Consider the following 11,916-nt stretch of genomic DNA (forward strand, 5'->3'; position numbering starts at 1 on the left):
GAGATAGTTTTTATACTGTCATTCCCAGCAAAGTAACAAATATTGTTCTACATCAAAATATAAATGGGGATGGTTTGTTAAAATTTACGCAGAGCTACATGTTAATAATTCAGACATAATTTTAAATTGTTTGAAATGTCTTTGTCGTCATTTCCCATTAATTAATATTTTTTGTTCTATTTAATATCATGGATAGAAATTTGTACATATCATTGCTGATACGTTTAACAATATGTTGAACATTAAGCAATTCCACGCCTAAATAGACTATTTTGATACTCAGCACAATAACAATGAAAGGTATCAAATTAATCCACGATAACATTGACTTAAAGTTTATTTAATTCTTGAAGTATTTAATCCAGGTAAAATCAATCAACATATTTCATTGGGTTATTTTCATACTTAATAAGAACATGGCCTGCCATTTGCCATTTTCACAATTTGTTAACAAACTTGATCGATGATAGATTGTATGAAGTTAATGGTTTGAACAGTTGAACGAACTTCAATTATTAAATTACATTCTGAATGTATGAAAAGGATTTAATCTGAGGAATTCTCATCAATGTTACTATTTGTATATAAAGAATAAGAATTTTAATATTGACACTTCGAGATAACCTGTTATACAACATGATAACATGCGTGGACCGTTAAAAGTATTCAAGGTATGTTAATAAAATTCCAGACATTTTATTGAAGTTTTTTTTAAAGAAAATGCTGACGTCGATTTTTGGATTACAATGAATTAATTTACTTTAAAGGAGTAACTATAAATAAGCAAACAATAATAAAATTAATGAGAAAAAAAAATCATGTCTTCACATTATTATAAAAGTATACTTTTGCTGAAAATATACGTTTATCACTAAACAAAATTTAACAGATCATACCGTAGACGAAGATATTTTAATTGTTTTTATTTGATGATACAAAAACATTATCTTAATAATTTTAATCAAAACACAGATAATATTTACAAATTTATTTACAATGCTTAATGTTAATCAAACACATGAGTGTTTTCGTACAATATCTTCAGCGGAGGGGTATTTCTCTGTGGTTTACTGCACCTCTTCACTTGGATTGAGGCAGTTTCGTGGCTGAACATCTCCCTGGACCGCTGGCGTTTGAGACCTGTATTTCCTTATGCGACAGTTTGGAAGCCTAGTCTTTCTATTGACAGCTTATTTGGAGATAGCCGCAGAAAGGGCGTCGACGGGGGAATTGGACATCCTCCTGGGAACTTCGGAAGTCCCTCTTAGATTCTCGTCATTTTATTCAGTAGTGACTCAAGGGCCACCTTGTCAAAGTGCTGGATATTTTCGTCAGCGTCCAAAGACACGTTTTATAATGTTTATCCTTTTCTTGCTATGGCGAATTTTTGCACACACTATTTTCTCAAAAACCTCTTGAATTCCAAGGTTCATTTTTGCGGAACATTCTACGTAGCTCTCTGTTCCCAGAGTTTTGCTAATTTTTTGTCCATTTTCAGTAGAAATATGTCCATTCTCATTTTCCTTTCGCAGATCGGATTGAGTAGCCACAAGCACTAAGGGAATGTGTTTCCCCAAGGATCGAACTTTTGGAAGCCAGAAATTTTCAATACTGTCCATGGAGTCTTTATCAACCAAACTAAAGCAGACGACAAATACATCAGGTGTGGGAAGAGACGACAGGTCTTCATGCTGATGAAATAAAAGATGACAAATAAATAATTTTAATCATATGTCATTGAAAAATATACATTAAGCAAGAATATGCTTCATTTAATTCTTAAAAACAATTATAGTTTAAGACTACCCTCACCTCTCCTGCAATATCAGTGACATGCAGATCATAAACGTCTCCATTTGCATACACTTTACTGGAGTATTCATCCTTAATAGTAGCGACGTATTCAGAGCTGAATTGTCCACCAATAAATTTCTTAATCACACTTGACTTTCCAACAAAACCATCACCGACGACAGTGCAACGCACAACTTTCTCTGAAGCATGTACCATTTTGCGTTTCGGTAGCAGAAGCAACAGTATATCAAACAGATATATGAGCGGAATTCAGTTTAAGTGTAAGGCGTTTGGGAGTTTCCAGTTAAATGGTGGTGAGATAATTCTTCGTCTCCTTTTTATAGCAGCCGTGACGCAGGCACCGTACGATTACAGTTCAAAAGATCCGATTTAGTCACAGTCTTTTAATACATGGACGAAAGGACATTGTCAGATTATTAAAGCACTGAGTCCATCGGCTTGACCCTTTGAATTTTATTTGGAGTAGAATACACCTTTTTATATGTTTGCATATCCTTTCAAAATATTTTAACAGCAAAGGAGAAATTATTACTTTCCTCTGTTATTATTACCCATTGTCTGGAAAATATATGTGTCAAAAGGGTCAATATTTCTATGGACATTTATTTTAGTTCTTATTTAAATCTTAAATATGAATCATAAAAATAACTTTTTATGCTCACAATTCAACAAGATCTTTCATATCTTATTTAAATCGGTATTAACTTATGAAATTATAAGTTAATAATTCATAATATAATGGAAACTAAGCATGAAAACAAAATATTGTCATGGGGAGCAGACATTAAAAAGTTGCCATGTTGCAAACAGTGTCAGTGTGTGTCTAAGCATTGTTAAGTAAATGTTTATTCTTAAAACTTCGTCTGGCGTTACTTGATGAAGTTGCCAAACAATCATCCAATTTTAGATTGTACATTTCTTTGTTCTACGTATGATATGTCAATCAACCTTTGACTTATTAATAGAGTGAAAAGTAAAGATAAATAATGCAATACCCCGATAGAAATATTTTAAAAAGAATATATGGCAATAAAAGAAACGTTGATCTGATTTTATCTTAACATAATCACATGTCAACTGTACGTATTAATATAAAACAGTATAAAAGAATACTGAATGACCGAGGTTGGGTTTGAGTTCATTCGTTATTTGTTCTCTCGTGTATCTGCCCTGTACTCTATATGTAACTGATAGTTTGTTGTTTATTCAAATTAATAAAGAAGATTGCTTTCGTAGAGGTTCCCTGCAGTAAATGTACCAGCATGCACCTTGTGTCACAAAGTAAGAATGAAGTTTTCTCTATGATATTCTTTGTCAGGCAAAATCACTTCTTTACGTACTAGAGTATTTCTTTTATACTTTTATTCAAATTGATAATTTTATAGAAGCAATATTATCATGTTTATTCAGTCAAAGAATCGATTGCATTACAAATCATAATACAAATTACATTAATGAAATCAATTTGGAATCGGTTAAGAGTTTTAATAACCCTAGATGTGCAATATCGAAATAATACTATTTCATTTGCATGTATGGATTTTAAGAATAAAGCATTTCTTTTAAAATACTATTAGATTATCAAAATTGATGAACTATAATTTAAAGATTCATTCCTTATTTTTTATTTGACTCTTCAATGAAATGAAGAACAAGAACTTATACTATAGCAGACCATTGGTTCTGAATTTCTTTACGTCTATATTTCTAAGACTAAAGTCATCAAAGTTAGGTGTGGGGCAGGGTTTAACCACATCATTTCAATAATAAAGGTTGTTTGACGATGCTCCATATTCTTTTTTAATTTGCTCCTTACCTTCAAGACTTATCTTCTTTTCTCTTGTCATCATGATAATGGAGCTACATTATTCCAAAGATCTTGACAAATGATGGATATTATTATTTCATTACCATCAGCATATAATTTTATTATTGATGATGTAGAATTAGATATCAATGACGTAAATCACCAAGGATGTTATAATATCATACATCTGTAATTCTATTCTAGGAGAAGAATATGTCTAACAGTCTACTCCAAATGTACATTGTAATGTAAATTCAGTGGCTTAACGACATTGAAATATACGTCAAACTTTCTTATGCTGAATAATTGCTCCTTTCAAAGGAAAGGGCTGTCCTATATTTTATGTACTGTATATGTTATCTTGTAAATCATTTATTCAATGTATTTTTTATAAAATGTTTGGTTTCCTTTTATTCAACCTTTTATTCAAAAATATCTTTTTATCATTGGTGTGGCTGCTTATATTTTTTTTAATTTAGTTGAGAAAAAAGCTCAGAATTTAAACGTGTATAACCACAGGGCCTCGTTTTGGACAGCATTTAAGCATTGATAATTATGGATTCTTCACAAATTTTAAATGAAAAATGTTGTACTTTATATTTTCAAATGATTTTTTATAACAGTTCATGTTGAAAAATCGACAGTTTCAAGATATATGACGGTACAAAAAAACGAGGAATGCTGTAAAACAATTTACCTCTACCTGTACGCTGTACTCTGTTTTTGCTTTGACCCTATTAAACCCAAAGCTATCAAAGTTCACAGTGCCCGATTGACAGGTAAATAATTCAATCACACATACATCAATGACACTGCACTGATACACCTATCAATATTTTGTTAAATATTTGCCAGTTTTTGTGTGCAATATGAGATTGTCAATAATCTTCCATGTATGTTTTGACACCAAAATAAGGCACCTCAGTACAAATATTTATTGTATTGCTATATTACCTTGCTTCCTTTTATTTTAGTTTCCAATTCAAATCATATACAGTATAAATGTCCAGTTCATTCTAAAACATAATATATAAATTATTATATATATGAGATTGAAACATACTAGGTTAAATAACAAAAAGTCAAAATAGAGACAAAAAACTTTCAAAATAAAAAAAAATGTAAAATGAATACAACTAAGATACAACATTGCATAATTATATATATATATATATTTCGATAACATCAAAACAAAGTTGCAATAGTTTACAATGCGATTGGTAAATTTAGCTATTCACAATTTAGCTTCTGTAACTAGAAATGACAATTATATGATACAAAGCTCATTTATACAAAAGTAAAATAAGCTTAACATCTCTATATAAGCGTTATATATAAAGAATTGTTCTGCCCTTTTTACGTGCATTTCGCTATCTCAACTAAATTTTTACACTTAACTGTCCACTTTCGATTAGATCTTTTGAATCATTATTTTAAAAGTTTTCTATTCGGCTCTTTTCTTTTTCAGATTTTATTATTTTTTAAACCCATCATTGGTTTGATGGTAAACATAAACTGAAACGTTCCACATTCCATCTGTATTTAATTACGGACAGTTGAACTTTATGAAATCTTTTTCATTCAATGCATTTATTTGCAAGAATGCATTCCTGAATGTTTCTAGATACGTACAACATATCAGTGTATCCTTTTGTTGTAACAACCTCTTAAAGTACAGACATCTTTGAAGTACAGACAGCATGAACGGAAACAACAAAAGATGTATCAAATTTACAATCCATCGTCTACGACACTGCGGCTACATAGAGGGACATAGGGCACCAGAGATGCTACAAGACGCACAAAGAAGGTATTTATTTTCATGAAACATTTTTTTGCACAAGTATACCTAGAGATAAAAGGAATCTGAGCAGGTGCCAACTGTCCTTTTGTGTTTAGTTTCCAACCAGTCAAGGAACTTTGTAGTGCCATCTCATTGAAATATAATTTGTTGTTTCTCAATATTTAACGTTTCTGTCAATACATCAAATGAAGTTGTCAAAATAACATGAAAGACATAATTGTTTCATACCTTTTGTAGAAAAGAACAAAGCAAATACTGTTGAGCAGGGAAATGGGAAATGGCAAGTGCAGAGCCAAACCACATTGTAAACTGCTAATTAAAACAATAAAAAAACTTTTTAAAAATCAGTACTTTTTTTTGGATTGAAAAACCAAATAATAAAATTTAATGTATTTTATGTTTCAACAGTCTCGATATAGATGTATCTACAAAAGATGTAGTACATAGCAAGCACCTGGTGACATCATTATTCCCTTTGAATCAAAGGGACTTTTAAATTCTGAACCTAAGGAAATTATTCTACTAAAGGGATTTCCTGAGATTTGTTGGATTCCATACATAATCGCTTACTCCGCTAGGACAATCATGATTCGACGTTTTCTCTGCCACTGCTTTTTCTTGGCCTGTCTTATCTTAATTGAAAATGTAAATTTACTAATACCGAACTTCTTGAACCTATGAAATATCTTAATTTAAGAATTCTTGAGTTGACAATCGTTACATAATGTTGTGATAGAAATGGCAAAAATTGAAGTAAAATGACGTCAACCTTATCCTAAATATTCTTACATTTAAATCAAATGGATTACATTGATAAATAGTTCAACATTAATCAATAAAAATGTAGATTTTTAAAATTATTCACACTCATTTCATCAACTGAAGACACATTTTAAGTTTAAGATGTTCATCAAGTCCTTTCTAAAAAGACTTAAATCTCACATGGTCTTAAAGTGAAAAGTAAAACAATGACCTTTTTAGATAGTTCATCCAGTACGATACAAAAACAACGTCATAATGATCTAACTTCATTTTAACATTTCAGATGACCCTAAAACAAAAATCTAACCGTAAACTTGACATTCCGTTTTATTTACAATTAACATTTTAGATTTCATTTTTACATTTAGTCCTTGATTTTAGAACCTTTTTAAGTTTAAAAGAATGCCTTTTGTTTTTCAAAAGGGTAAAAAAAATGTCAAAGTCACCAAATGTATATATGTTGGGAGTTAGCTGTTACCAAAATTTGTAAATTTCCAAATTAGCTAAAGATATCAAATAAACGTAAAAAAGAAGCAATTTAGAGAAAGGTACAGTTTTTGTTACATATGTTTTAATCAAATCGATTCGATAGATCTACTTATAACAGATTATTTTTATGTGTTTTAAATTTTCATAATTTTTTGTCTTTAGAATTTTACAACCGAAATTAGCATAATACACATGTTTTAAGAAAATATCATCAAGAAACAAACGATAATTGATATCATGATTTACAAAACAAAAGAAGCATTAAAATAATTAAAATTAAAGTTGTTGAAGCCGCATTTTAAAATAGATAGCACTGTCAAATTACATATATGACAATAAGTGAACTCTTTGGTAATAGAAATGACCAATTTCGTGTGGGAAACGTTAATCTCAGATTTGGACAATTCTGTGTTTGTAGGAGGGTGAGATGGGTTTTTTCCCTCACCACCGCCTCCACTAAAAATATCCGATATATCTGATAGCGACACATTAAAAGAATAAACCAAGTGACGCAAAAAGTAAATTTTCTTCTTTTGCCCGATGACGATAAAATGATAATGAATTTCCAACGTATAAGCTTAAGACGATTACTTATTTATTCATAGTGAAACGGTACAAATGAACAAAAGATAATGACAGATTTATTTCTTGTTGCCGATCGCATTGAACTACGGCTTCCCTTTAAAAATACTCTCTCTCTCTTTCTCTCTCTCGAGGATTTAGGGATGAAAAATTAATTTTAATTTAATTCTTTGACTCAATAATAAAACTCAGAAGCCGCATGCTGTATTGCGTTGTTTATAATTCTTTAAATATCATCATCAATATTATTTGCTTTTTAGCCTTTTTTGCACATTTGTCTGATAGCATCAATATCATTTTACCAATAAACCATTTCGAAAATAAATAAAAAGAATCTGAAACGAGTCCATCCATTATACCTGTGTTGAGCCACGACAGACAAACATGTGGTCAAGTAATTTCAAATTCGTTTATATAAAGGTATATATGTGGTAGTATCAAAAAGTCATAACAGGCAAAAATTGGCAGTAATTTTCAATTTAATATTACTGACAATGTGTACATATCCTAAAATGTGTACATATCCTAAAAAGTATAATCTGAAGTTAAGAAAAACCAAATTGTTTTCAGTCCATTCCGTAACGTTTGCAACCATGCATAAAAGTAAGAGAGATTGGTTCCGAAAATTGAAGACTATTTGTTTCAAATACATGATAATTTTTTTAGGGGAAAACAACAACTGTGGTGCATTTAATCCATCTCGATCAGACAAACATTATAAGTTGAAATGTAATAAGTAAAAGATAAAAATTTTCTTAAAATATTTTTAATGATTCAATGTGAGATTTTTTAGAGGTAATAAATGGTTGCTATAGAAAAAATATCAATAAGCGATGTTTCATTTCTGTATTTTTTCATCGTTTAATATTCTTCGTCACATAACATAGGACTGAGGACCAATTTTAAAGGTAATAATCAAAATTTGAAAATTTTAACAAACAAAAAATTTACTCTGTAAATAGAGTGTTTAAAAATCAAATGGAAAAAACAACAAAATCCAACATAAAAAGTGATTTATTTCCTTTATTGGTTACGATCTCCAATTTGTCAATTTTCAGAATGCTAGCATATCTCTCTTTGTTTTGATTACTTCTTAATTATATATTTATTATCAATAATGTGTTTCTTTAAAGTTTACCTTCATATAAGACAAATGTTTAAGAACATTTTACATTTGTTTTCTATCGCCATAATAATTGACAAGGTCTACACTATGACAGCTTGACGTTTAGGACAATGATTTCAAACTTATAAATAACATTATAGAATATACTAAACAAATTGACGTCCTTGGTCATGGGACAAATACTAAATCTGATAAGAATACGTGGAACATTTCCAATTCAAAAGATAATCGAGGGCTGGTACTGATTACCAGAATAATAAGTATAATAAGTAATAAATGACATTTCGAGGTTGACTTTTTTATTGTTTTGAATACTTAGACAAAGAGTTGTCCATAAAAAATATTCATTATCTTCTAATGGCATCGCATATAGGAATACTCTTACTTGTCACAGAACATTCAAAGATGCTAATAACTAATAATTAGAAATTATAATATCATAACATTTATTGTCGGATTAAATTTATATTCTATTTATTTATAGAACAAAGTTTTTTTGTTTGGAAAATTTAAAAAAAATCTTATTTCAGAACACCTATTTCACCACATGAAAGTATTATTGCAAGCTAGGGTTTATGAACAATAGCCTTGTGGTAAGGCGTTCGCGTCTTTATAAGGGTTCGATTCTCGTTCGTCGCAATGATTTAAAACTTAGACTTTATCTTGGGTGAGGACTCTTTCTGGGTGCCTGGTTTCATTTGAAGTCATGAGACATTTCGATGAAACTTAAAACTGAGTTCCTGTGTAATGATAGGCTTGTTTACTATAAAGAACTCAGTTGTCCTGAATGCCGAGTAAAGGTTTAAATTTGAATCCAATCACTGATGACGTGCACGGTGACGTCTCTAGTTGTGTGAAAAATTCTCGTATGGGGTGTAAAACATCATCCAATGAGTTATTCAGTAGGAAAAAAATGTAAGATTAAAGCCATTACAGTTTTGATGTTTGTACATTTAAATATAAACGCTCCAAATCTATTTAACAATTTAATAATTTTAGAATAACGATACCGAATTTTTTAATTTACCTATTCTGTCCAATTCAAACCCATCAAACAATTGCTTTATTCATTACTTCACCTTATTTAAACTTTAATTCATATTTTTTCTTATTAAGATTAGGTATATTTTGTAATAAAATTATGGATTATGGACGTGGAGATTGTCTAAAAATACATTTTATTTACGATTCCCCTACATACTATATCATATAATTTGAAGACTTGCATTATACATGTTGGTCAATCTAAATAAAATAGCAAGAATAGCAATTCAAGGTTGATTCGTTTTGACATATACATCGCAAAATTGTATAACATTAATGACTGATTTGGATAAAATCGGCGCTATTTATTAAATTCATTTTCAAAACTATTTACAACCAAACTTCTTTACCTCAAACGAAGAAAAAAAATCAAATAATCGAGTGTTTGAGATATCAAGGTTAAATTACATAGGAATCACTTTGGAATCTATGGAATTAAATGAAGACGATTCAGTACGTGAATGATTTTTTAAAATGATTTCCTCTACTGAATATTAGGAGTATTCTTCAGAGTGTATGTGAAAATTCCTAATCATAATCATGTCATTACACAATAATCATAATAAATAAAAAGACAACAGGAGTAGAGACATTAGCTTGGCGACCGGATAAGCTCGACTAGTATTCGTAATTGATATTTATTTTTAAGTGTTGTTTTAAATCAACAAATAAGTCCTACGTGATTTATCCCATTGCCAATGTAATAATCTACTTGTTTATCTATAAAAATAAAATGTTTATATAAAAAAAATGAGGGACTAGTCCTTGATATCGTATATCTGCTTATTGAAATTAAATCCATCCTCTTCAACACATAAATATTTTCTTAAATCGTAAAATATATGAATGAAAGATAAACAAAAAAGTCCTTCATGTCAAAATTTAAACAAAAACTATCATGCAGACAGCAAGATTAAAGTTATCTTCCCATCGACGGCATTGTGTGAGGCTGGGAATATGAATGGAAAATAACTGTTCAAGTAACACTCAAAGTTTGACAGTTTGCACTATTACAACCTGAAAGAATGTCCGGCAAGGTTAAGGAACAATGTCGTCTCTGTTGCTTTGTTTATTATCGATGAAATGTAAAGAATCTTTAATGATGTCACCCGATGCTGTAAACAGGAATCACTTGATTCTGTTTAGATTGTTATCGGCTGGAGTTAAAGTACAGTGGAGGGATAGAGTGGAACACAAAAGAACAGGTACCCGTCACCCATGAACTGGTACCCGAAACAGGTGTCTATGATAAAGAAAAAGAGGTACTCGTCACACATCAATCAGTGCGCGTAACAGGTGTCTGTAATAAAGAGCAACTGAGACAAGGCCATAAACACAAAAGCTACCTTAAAGTGTAGAAACTTACATCTTTGTTCAAAGTTAGAAGTAACGATACATACCCTTAAATTATTAAAGGAATGTCATATGATATTACACGGGGATATGAATTTAAATGTAAATGTGTTATAAACAAATTTTCTCACTATTGAATGCATTTTAAACAATTTTATTAAAAGAATATTTCTTTTCATTGCCACTTCAATTAATTCAATTAAGATGTTCCATTAAAGTTTTGACAACAAACTCTTTAAGAATATATCGCTTACATCCTAAATTGCCACAAATCTTCTATGACATACATGTATATGGTTCATTTAATTTGCTATGAAATAACTGACACAAGTGGGAAAGGGAACACATTATTAAAACTATAAATGTCTATCAATTGCTTCTGAAGTACAGATGTAGGAAAAGTTTCACGAACTCTAGAATTGCCTTTTGCTGAACCTTTCTGATAGGATTTTTATTTCAAGCACTTGGTCACTCTATGTCCATTTCTCTATATCTTGTGATGCTATTTTTATTGACTTTAATTTTTAGTGTAAAAGTTTTTTTTACAGTCCGAGTGTATATTTTTCAAAGTCTTCTTAAATGAGTCAAATTAATTTCTTTGAATTGATTTTTTCATAAATACAAAATGTTCGTATTTTTAATAATATGAATCTATGTTTTATTTTTTAAAAATATATCTGACTTTGTTGTTGTCCAGAATGAACACATTGAAGTTATAATTCTTGTTTTGTAATTTCAATGTTAACAAAAGAGTGCTTAAAGAGAAAAACATAGAGAACAGAGAGAGAGAGAGAGAGAGAGACAGAGAGAGAGAGAGAGAGAGACCACATAAATGATAGTTATGATTATGAATGTGAGATATAGAATGTATATAAAACTTTTGATACTCAGTATATTCATTTTTTTAAAATAAAAATGGAAATAGCATAGATTAGATATTAGAATAGATTAATATTCAATGTAACGCAATTACATTCCATACAGTTATCAAAATAATTTTAAACCTTAAAATAAAACGAACAAAGATATATCAGAGGTATTCTACAAAATGAAAGCATTTACATTTGTATATTCAAAGACATGATCCATAAATAAAGGAAAGCCACTTCAAGCATGGTTCTTTTTTTCGTTTTC

The 11,916-nt window shown here is 29.9% G+C and overlaps 1 protein-coding gene across 1 annotated transcript; it reads right to left on the bottom strand.

Annotated features, from left to right (window-relative positions):
* Positions 1-908: 908 nt before the first annotated feature.
* LOC134230810 (cell division control protein 42 homolog) lies at positions 909-2,065 on the bottom strand. Its single transcript, XM_062712661.1, has 2 exons — positions 1,813-2,065; positions 909-1,691 (listed from the first exon to the last, which is right to left on the bottom strand). The coding sequence occupies exons 1-2, from the start codon at positions 2,008-2,010 to the stop codon at positions 1,332-1,334; spliced, it is 558 nt and encodes a 185-aa protein (XP_062568645.1). The 5' UTR covers positions 2,011-2,065; the 3' UTR covers positions 909-1,331.
* Positions 2,066-11,916: the final 9,851 nt, after the last annotated feature.

Source organism: Saccostrea cucullata, unplaced genomic scaffold (genome assembly GCF_032062105.1).
Source record: "Saccostrea cucullata isolate Sc308-1 unplaced genomic scaffold, CSIRO_AGI_Scuc_v1 ctg73, whole genome shotgun sequence".
Lineage (NCBI taxonomy): Eukaryota > Metazoa > Mollusca > Bivalvia > Ostreida > Ostreidae > Saccostrea > Saccostrea cuccullata.

Bases quoted from the DNA above. Each gene is read 5' to 3' on its own strand.
- LOC134230810 (XM_062712661.1), bottom strand. From the start codon at position 2,010: ATGGTACATGCTTCAGAGAAAGTTGTGCGTTGCACTGTCGTCGGTGAT. The intron at 1,692-1,812 runs GTGAGGGTAGTC...TTATTTCATCAG, and splicing joins TCACTGATATTGCAGGAGAG to CATGAAGACCTGTCGTCTCT.